Here is a 10,292-nt window from a genome sequence, read left to right on the forward strand (position 1 = left end):
GCAACAGAAACAGAGGACAGAGCCCCAGTTATGGTGTTTTGCAGATTAATATGGGTAGCTGGGGGGGGATGCTTTGGAATAGCTCAGACTGAAACTGTGTCAGGGCTGTCGTTTAGCCCAGTTTGATCTCTATGGAGCTGACCCTCTTTGGATTTAACTCAATGGATGCCATGAAAGGGTTAAACATCATGTCATGATCATGGTATTAATTCCCATTTTAATTTGTTGTAGCCTTTGGGGTATGTGTGTTTGTAACAAGGCATTGCTTTTCTTTTCCGCCAGAAAACCAACAACCTAAGATTACCATTTGAATAATTACTTCAACTTGATTTTAAAGTCTTAAAATGTATAGTCTTTCACAGATAATCTGAGGGAATCCCTGCAAAGTGCTAAACCATTAACATGTCATGAACTTCAAATAAAAGTCCTTGATGGCATTCTTGTCTAACATAAAACATTTCCAGTATACATTTGTATGAAAATACAGTCCACATTATTCATATACATATTTATATAAGCACTAGGAACACATTATTCATATATATATATATATATATATATATATATATATATATATATATATATATATATATATATATACAGTTGAAGTCGGAAGTTTACATACATTTAGGTCGGAGTCATTAAAACTCGTTTTTCAACCACTCCACAAATTTCTTGTTAACAAACTTTCGTTTTGGCAAGTGAGTTAGGACATTTACTTTCTGCATGACACAAGTCATTTTTCCAACAATTGTTTACAGATTATTTCACTTATAATTCACTGCATCACAATTCCAGTGGGTCAGAAGTTTACATACACTAAGTTGACTATGCCTTTAAACAGCTTGGAAAATTTCAGAAAAGGATATCATGGCTTTAGAAGCTCCTGATAGGCTAATTTACATAATTTGAGTCAATTGGGGGTGTAACTGTGGATGTATTTCAAGGCCAAACTTAAAACTCAGTGCCTCTTTGCTTGGCATCATGGGAAAATCAAAATAAGCCAAGACCTTAGAAAACAATTGTAGACCTCCACAAGTCTGGTTCATCCTTGGGAGCAATTTCCAAACACCTGAAGGTACCACGTTCATCTGTACAAACAATAGCATGCAAGTATAAACACCATGTGACCACGCAGCCATCATACCGCTCAGGAAGGAGACGCGTTCTGTCTCCTAGAGATGAACGTACTTTGGTGCGAAAAAATGCATATCAATCCCAGAACAACAGAAAAGGACCTTGTGAAGATGCTGGATGAAACGGGTACAAAAGTATCTATCCACAGCAAAACGAGTCCTATATTGACATAACATGAAAGGCTGCTCAGCAAGGAAGAAGCCACTGCTCCAAAACCACAATAAAAAAGCCAGACTGCGGTTTGCAACTGCACATGGGAACAAAACTCGTACTTTTGGAGAAATGTCCTCTGGTCCTCTGGTATGTCCTCTGGTCTGATGAAACAAAAATAGTTTGGCCATAATGACCATCATTATGTTTGGAGGAAAAAGGGGGAGGCTTGCAAGCAGAAGAACACCATCCGAACCGTGAAGCACAGTGGTGGCAGCATCATGTTGTTGAGGTGCTTTGCTGCAGGTGGGACTGGTGCACTTCACAAAATAGATGGCATCACGAGGAAGCAAAATTATGTGGATATATTAAAGCAACATCTCAAGACATCAGTCAGTAAGTTAAAGCTTGGTCGCAAATGGGTCTTCCAAATGGACAACGACCCCAAGCATACTTCTAAAGTTGTGGCAAAATGGCTTCAGACATCAAAGTCAAGGTATTGGAGTGGCCATCACAAAGCCCTGACCTCAATCCTATAGAACATTTGTGGGCAGAACTGAAAAAGTGTGTGCAAGCAAGGTCTACAAACCTGACTCGGTTACACCAGCTCTGTCGGGAGGAATGGACAAAATTCACTCAACTTATTGTGGGAAGCTTGTGGAAGGCTACCCAAAACGTTTGACCCAAGTTAAACATATTAAACACAATGCTAATTGGGTGTATGTAAAGTTCTGACCCACTGGGAATGTGATGAAAGAAATAAAAGCTGAAATCAACCATTCTCTCTACTATTATTCTGATATTTCACATTCTTAAAATAAAGTGGTGATCCTAACTGACCTAAGACTGACCTAAGATTAAATGTCAGGAATTGTGGAAAACTGAGTTTAAATTTATTTGGCTAAGCTGTATGTAAACTTCAGACTTCAACTCTACATATATATGTATACACTACCGTTCAAAAGTTTGGGGTCACTTAGAACTCTCTTTGTTTTTGAAAGAACAGCAATTTTTGAATGGACAAAAAATGTGCTTTTCTTTCAAAAACAAGAACATTTCTAAGTGACCCCAAACTTTTGAACGGTAGTGTATATATATATATATATATATATATATATATATATATATATATATATATATATATATATATATATAAAAAAAACAATTAAGCACTAGGAACATATTGTATTTCTAAGCTCCAAACAGCTTTACAAAAATAATCTGTTTAGACATTGCCGTTTTTTGGGAGACTTTTTAAGAGACAACTGTAAGACATCAAAGGGTGGAAATCTCACTCCAACAAAGAGTGTTTAAAGTAATTGTCCAGGGATAATAGGGAGAAAACACAATCAAATACTTTCACTTGTAAAGTTCCCCTTCAACTAATTTTTAATGTAAAACATCCCTCACTTGCAAACACAAGGTATCATGTGTGAGTAGAACCGTCCACGTATAATGTAACAGAGTAAAACCCAGAACACAGTTAAATAATTGGGCTTAAATAATTGTTTTTGTCCCGTGTTACTACTTCCCATCAGTGACTCAGTGATGATATCACTTCCGTTACCGGTCAGTGCAAAATACAACATTAGAGATGATTAAAGTAAAAGATTGACAGTTACAAACAAGACAACTTGATATCGGCTGACCTGCAGCAGTAACATTAACTAGCTGATAAACCTGGAGTACCCAAGTCTTTTCATGACCACCCCACATGTGTCCTCTATCAGTCTGATGTCCTTGCGAGGCATGTTCTGCCTCCATATGTTAATGTTGGCTGGTGATATGTCCCCCTCGTACATCAGGTTGTACAAGTTTGTGGAGGTGGTGAACATGAGCTGGTTGAGGGCCGCCGGTGTGACCGGCACCCCCAGGAACCTGTGGATCCTTTCAGCTGTCTCCTGGGGGAAAGTGACTATGTCCTCAAACCTCACCTGGAGGTAGGCCTCTGCCTGGAGGCTCCCACTGACCCGCAGCACTGCAGCAGTGTGTGCCAGCCACAGGTGAGCCAGCAGGAGGACGGCGCTGGCCTCCGAGTGGGACAAGAGCCTCCGGATCATTCTGAACTCAGGGGCTGAGACTGGGCACCTGTCCCTGGTACTGCTACTGTTACCGTCCTCCTTGAATATCAGGGACAGGTGTTGAGGAATGTTTTTAAGGGAGTAAAAGCTGGGTTTACTGTTATAGAGCATGAGATAGATCCACGCCCGGGGGTCTCTGACTACATTGATGGTCCTCAGGGATGGGCCCACCACCTCCTGAAGGAAGGGGAGTTTGAGCCCCCAGCTTCCACTCCTCATGTTGAGGACCACGCGGGCATTGGGGTACTCACTGATGTGGCGCCTCATCTCCCTGACGTACTCAGCATCCCGATCAAGGCCGCCCCTCATCTTGCCCCTCAGCTCGGCGGCAGGCTCCTTCCTCCTGGTCCTCTTCCTCCTGTCACTGCCGGGGCCTGGGGCTCTCTGGGGCAGCTTGGCCCTGCTACTCTCCACTAGCTGGATGTTCTGCAAATGCAGCTTGGTGTTGTGGACCAGAGAATGCAGCCAGCCCTGGATTATTTTAAAGCGTCCGCGCAGGGCGTCCGTTCTGGACCACTCACAGGCATCAACCAGCGAGTCAAATTCGTACTCGGTCTCTGGAATGTCTACATGCTCTGTGGGGACCCGAATGTAAACAAAGTCGGAGCTGTTGTCAAAAAGGTTCTTAAGTATTTCAGATCCTGAGCCAGGCAGGGTCGTTATGACAACGGTTGGCAGGGCAAAGCGATGTTGATCATAAAGTCTGGTTTGTTTGCTGACCTCTGGGTCAGTGCTGACACCTTTCCATTTGACCCCACATAGGAGTTGATCGCAGGTGTTTGACACGAACAACAGCGCAGCTATCCACAGTATGAGCACCGAGAACAGAGCATAGCGCATCAGTCTACTGAAGCACACATAGAACTTTCTCTGCAGGGTCAAAAAAACAATGGCAACACAAAGTATCACCCCCGCTATCACATTGACTGTGAATCCAAAATCAAACAGCTGATTGTCCACTGTGTTTTGTTTCGGAACCAGTTGAGTCCCCAGACCATATCGAATGATCTGATGTCTGTCTTCCATTTTGGCATAACCCCCAAATCCTAAATAACTTAATCTTGTTCCTATGTCTTTATAGTTTGTAACAACTGAAACTATTTTCTCTGTGTTGTTTATAACTAGAGATAGTCTGACACCATTTTTGCTACTGTCCAGAAATCGACAGTTGGACACTTTGACATAAGGTCCATGCATCACATAGGCCACTCGGCTTACTGTGCCCCTCATGGGGAATGTGACGTTAACATACTGTGTCCACCTCTTTTTGAACTCCGCAGCCTGCTCGGCCTCCTGTATCCTAGTATCTGGGCTGAGACCCTGGCTGTCAAACCAGAACATTTTATAATGAGCATCCCACACGTCCATCAACGCCCCATTGTACTTGTCCATGAATTTATAGGGGACATATTTGAAGTCAATGTCGAGGTTGTGGAAGAACGCACTCTGCGAGGTGATGGGCGAATCGTCCAGCTTCTCAACATGGTCCAGTACTAGCAAGGTCTGGGAGTTGAGCAGCACAAGGGCCCTGTAGACACTCCTCAGCCGCATGGCAGGAGAGTAAGCTGGGGCTGCCTCCCCGCTTACAAACATAGTGTCTCTATGGGAGGAGGCAGCGATCAGCTCCCCAGCAGCATCCCCTACCCCTTCATCTGTCCAGCGCAGCCATTTAGCACACTCCCCCAGCTGGCCCTCCCATGGAGCGTTACACTGGCTGCTGGGAGAGGGTCCGAACACCAGCACATTGTTCAGATAACTGTACTTAGGCCCGTAAAGTGCTTCAGACACAAACACCTGTCCGTTAGGAGCAAAAGTGAAGGAGTTTTGGTCCGGGTGCTCGTGGCCTGGGTTGAAGCTATTCCAGCCGTCCAGCCATGAATAGGGCTTTGCATGAACGATGTCATACACAGCACGGCCACCCAGCTTCCCGGATTTAAAGGAGACAAATGTGTTTCCCTGACCGTTGGGCAGCCCGGCTCCGTACGTCACCACACCCCAGTTGGAGAAAATATGCATCCTGGCTTTGCCAAAGCCATGGGGAGGTTGTGCAGTGAGATGGGCATTGTACCAGATGTACTCAGTGTGTAGGGTAGTCCAGCGCTGGGCAGAGGACTGACCCATGGGACCGTCTTTGGGCCTGTGCTTTCTAATCTGCTGGGCTAGCCAGTTCCCAGTGCCGTTTCTTATAACAAATGTGTCTAGGAACACCAGCTGGCTCTCTGGGCCGTAGAACCAGTTGTAGTTGGAGTCGGCTATGCCCACAGTCCTCTGAAAGCCGGGCAGAAGAGTGGCATAGTAGAACCAGAAGTGTTCCCGCAGCCAGTTGTTCTGTGTGTTGTCAATGTTGAAATGACGTTGCGCTAAGAAAACATACTGAGTGATCGACTTGGCTGTATAGCTCCCGTATGCCACGCCCTCATCTAGTGACCCGTCTACAACGTGATTTAGGAGAAACATGGTCTTCTCCATATAATTGACTGACACCTGTTTCCAAACCATCGTTTCTGGGTCCTCATGGGCGCCGACCACAATAGCCCCAGTCAAGATGGCTAATATATTAGTGGTTTGATGATTTTGGAGATACTGCTTCCCCCAACCCCTATACTTAGATGCTTCATACAGCTCCTCTGTCTCAGAGCGAATTCTCTTGAGGTAAACATCCCGTCGGTGCTCGTCCAGGAAGGAGTAAATAAAGTCATATGCGGTGGCAAACCCAGTAAGTGAGTGTGCCAAGGGCACCTCATCATTGGGAGCACTGGTCACCTTCCAGTCCGGGTAATTTGCCATTCTATCCATAAACTTCATGAGAAACTGCAGGGCACCGGAATCCTCTGGGCACAGCAGGCAATACAGAGCAAGGGGGGGTAGGTTGTTCCCGTAAATCTCATTCCACTTGCTAGTAAACTCCTCATGTTTTGCAGGGGGCATGTAAAGGGGCACATTGGACAGCATGGTCAGGACCGCTGCTCTGATTACTTTGAAAATGTGGCTGTGTGTGCTGGATGATCTTTGCCTCATAAGCTGTACATCAACTTGGTTGAAATACAGGTTGGGATGAGAATCGGTAGATTGAAGTTTTCGATGCTCTGGTGCTTTACCCTGGGTGAGTTTGAGCGGCAACAAATCATCTGTAAAAATGTATTTTTCGGACGCATTGAATACACCCGAAAAGGCCATTCCCACTGCCAAGAGTGCCAGTAAAAATATATAGCACCCTATCCACTTTTTTGCCATGGTCCAAGACATTTTGTTGTTGTGTTGTTTATATTATCGTCTCTTTTTTGAAGCTGAATGGCAAATTTAAGTATTTTTCAAAAACTTCAGAAATGTATTTTGGAGACATATTCAAATATATATGCGATGTGTTTTCTGACAGTTCAATCTCACATTCTATTAAAAAAAACGACAGACTATATTATTCACAATAAAATAGCATGCATTCTACAATACCATTCAGCGTGAATAATTGCCAGGAGGCCAGAGCTTGACAGCACTAATGTTCTGCCTACTGTATAGGCTACTCCAGTCCAATACCGTACACAAACGCACAATGTCCATCTCCACTTGGAAAGGTTTGAAAACGCAGCAGACAGATAAAGTTGTGGAGGTGTGGACATCTGTTCTAACCCATAAAATAAGAGTACAATCAAACAACAATTTTATATAAATATTTTAGAAAAATGAAACATAGAATTATCCATGAATCTTTTCCGTTTTTGCCGGCACGTTGTCAATCCTCACTGGAGTGTGGCGCATGGAGTGACTGGCATCTCTCCTGCTGCGAGCAGCAGCAAACTCGTATTCATCTCTCCCCAAAAAACATTTCCTCCTGGAAAAACATCAGTCAGCCCCAGTCCGTGTCCGGTCCAATCACAGACACCCAAAGGCTTTTTATTCTCCTCGATCGAGCGGAAATATCCACAAACCAAAGAAAATAGCGCATTTCCGCATTTAACATTGCGAGCTGTCGCGAGGATGTACTGTCCCAATCCAAGGTTTAGTCGTTTTCCATTCTAAAATGATCTATTTTCCCCTATTCGCAGTTTGTCTTCTTTCCCAAACCAACGAACGTTAGATTAAGTAGGCTAGTTAAAAAGGGAAAGTTGTCGTCACTGCCAACCAAGTATTCAAAGAAAGAGACATAACATTGTCAATAAAAAAAAATACATTCCCCAAAATAGACAAACGTTCAGGCTGGAAAATCCTTGCAGCCTAATCAACTGCTTTGCGCTCGCTTTCTCCACTCCGGCATATATACTGCATCACACAACAATTGCGGTTGAACATGTATGTATCTTGCTGCGTCTGATATCTCCGTCCTACTTACTGTATTACAGTGTGATATTGTTTTCTAGCAGTCAGTGAAAATGTACACCTTACTACCTGTAGAGGGAGCCGTGATTTTGGAAGTGCGCTCTCAGATTTCCCTGCGCGAGAATGCAGCTGTGAAATGTGAAGTTCAACGAGTTGCAGATTACTGTGTAAAAACAACGCACAACGGACCCGCTGCCCCAAATTGGAATTACTCTATTGTGAGTTAAAACTTTTAGCCTACATTAAATTAGTAGAAAACATATATGTCCAAAAACCTGTTGATGGATCTTGCCTATAATGAATGTCAATCACACCGACAATACTGTGTAAATGTTTAATTACAGCGTTATTGAAGTCTAATAACAATCAGCATTACCTAATTGCTCTGCCACTGCATGGGCACCTTAATCAGTGACAGGATGCCATGTCCTTTAGAAAATCAGAAAAGTAATTAGCCTACTGAAAGGACCATAACAGTAAACAACACATGTGAGAAGATAAGACAAGTATTCACTGTAGGAGATGTGGTGTTTTTATTTCACAGTTGCTGCCTTTGACTTTTTACTCATTGCCAGACTCATACAAGCTCATAGTGTCTACATGGAAGATATTCTGTGGGGACCACCTCACTGAGTTGCACGTTCAGACTACATGTAAAAATGGACCAACAGTTACCCTTATCAGCCCCTTTGCAGAAGCCATGCATCTAGATCTCCCCTAGGACACAACTCTCCTCTTCCACCAGGGAGAGAGAGATGGAGGCTCCTGTGCCACATCCACTTCCCTTCCTTGCCTTTCAATGCCATTAATTGTCCATCTGTTCAGGGTCCAGGTTTCTCAACAGCATACCGGTGACTCATTTAATCGCCATTAAGCGTCCCCTTCCTCCTTCATTATTATTATTTTTTTCTCAAGAGAATTCATCTTCAAAAATGGCTAAATGAAAGTGAAAATCTGGATTTCTCTTGCTTCTGATATGCAAGGATAAATGTAATCCCTTGTGTTTGTTACAAACACTACCCACTGGGCACAAACGTCAATTCAATGTCTATTCCATGTTGGTTCAACGAAAATGACGTGGAAATAACATTGATTCAACTAGTGTGTGCCCAGTGGGCTTTGCCTTACAGAACACGCCTTGAGGGAGAAACAAATAACATTCTTAAAATGAGATGAAAGGCAACAACTTACAAATGTCAGATATGTATTTTAGACGGAGCAACATTGGATCGACTGAGCTGCCTAATTGCAAGAGTCTTCTGCATACTGCGATGATGGAGTCCCATTACCACGAGATAAAAACACTCTAATCACTATTATCCACAGCTGTCGGTGCCTACGGCCCTGAACAGGAGGTCTTGAGGTTGTTGCTTGGCACGCGTTGCCTAGTGACGTTTCAAACACATCCGATCAGAAGAGGTTGAACGCTATATAGCTCTTTATTGCCACAGATGTGTCAAACATGGCAACATGGCATCCACACACAGAGAGAGACAGTTTGTTGACTGACAAGCGATAGGTGGCCCTTTGCCATTCACTGCTGTTCGTAGTGGTTGTTTGAAGTATCAGAAAGCTCAGGGTTTGGCTGGGGTTGGGGTAAAAAAAGGTCTGGTCATGCATATTGAACAGAGAGGTGTGAACAAACAGCCGGTGCCCTTATTAAAACCGTGGCATGCTGGGAGCAAAGGGAGGAGTGAACCAGGGTCCTATGAAAGACTCCTCTCAGTCGCTGCAGAGAATATCAATTCCTCCCCCAGAGTCTCGGGGTAACACAGCATGCCAGCGTCCTGCATGATGGCCTCTGGGTAGAGTCTGACTGAAAAGAATGTGTCTGTTTCAGTTTTTTAAGAGCGTTGCAACACTTTACCTTACCATGAGGTCTGGCTGTCAATCATGTCGGTCTGAGAACTCATCTCTAGGGTGGTTTCTCTAGCTAATAACACATACTCTCTCCAAATGATCTGTTGGCTGTCAAACCATCAGCCGCAATGTTTAGTAGCCTACTATCAGCGTAAGAGTTTCGTTTATTATTATAATAACTAATTGAAACCAAAGCCATTAAAGCAGACTGCCAATGTAATCTGCAGAAATTGAATTAGGAAATACACTGAGTTTAGCAAACATTAGGAGCACCTTCCGAATATTGAGTTGCACCCCCTCTTTTGCCATAAAAGCAGCCTCAATTCGACAGGGCATGGACTCTATAAGATGTCGAAAACGTTCAACAGAGATGTTGGCCCATGTTGACATCAATGCTTTCCATAGGTGTGTCATGTTGGCTGGATGTCCTTTGGGTGGTGGACCATTCTTGATACACATGGTGAACTGTTGAGCGTGAAAAACCCAGCAGTGTTGCACGTCTTGACACAACCACCTGGCACCTACTACCATACCCTGTTCAAAGGCACTTAAATATTTTTGTCTTGCCCATTCATCCTCTGAATTCCACACATACACAATCCATGTCTCAATTGTCTCAAGGTTGAAAAATCCTTCTGTAAGCTGTATCCTAACCATCATCTACATTGATTGAAGTGGATTTAACAAGTGACATCAATAAGGGATTATAGCTTTCAACTGGATTCACCTGGTCAGTCGATGTCATGGAAA

The 10,292-nt window shown here is 43.7% G+C and overlaps 1 protein-coding gene across 1 annotated transcript; it reads right to left on the reverse strand.

Annotated features, from left to right (window-relative positions):
* Positions 1-2,462: 2,462 nt before the first annotated feature.
* On the reverse strand, positions 2,463-7,699 carry LOC124039175 (dermatan-sulfate epimerase-like protein). The gene has a single exon (XM_046355082.1). The coding sequence runs from the start codon at positions 6,612-6,614 to the stop codon at positions 2,955-2,957; it is 3,660 nt and encodes a 1,219-aa protein (XP_046211038.1). The 5' UTR covers positions 6,615-7,699; the 3' UTR covers positions 2,463-2,954.
* Positions 7,700-10,292: the final 2,593 nt, after the last annotated feature.

This window comes from Oncorhynchus gorbuscha, linkage group LG07 (assembly GCF_021184085.1).
Source record: "Oncorhynchus gorbuscha isolate QuinsamMale2020 ecotype Even-year linkage group LG07, OgorEven_v1.0, whole genome shotgun sequence".
Classification (NCBI taxonomy): domain Eukaryota; kingdom Metazoa; phylum Chordata; class Actinopteri; order Salmoniformes; family Salmonidae; genus Oncorhynchus; species Oncorhynchus gorbuscha.

Bases quoted from the DNA above. Each gene is read 5' to 3' on its own strand.
- LOC124039175 (XM_046355082.1), bottom strand. From the start codon at position 6,614: ATGTCTTGGACCATGGCAAAAAAGTGGATAGGGTGCTATATATTTTTA.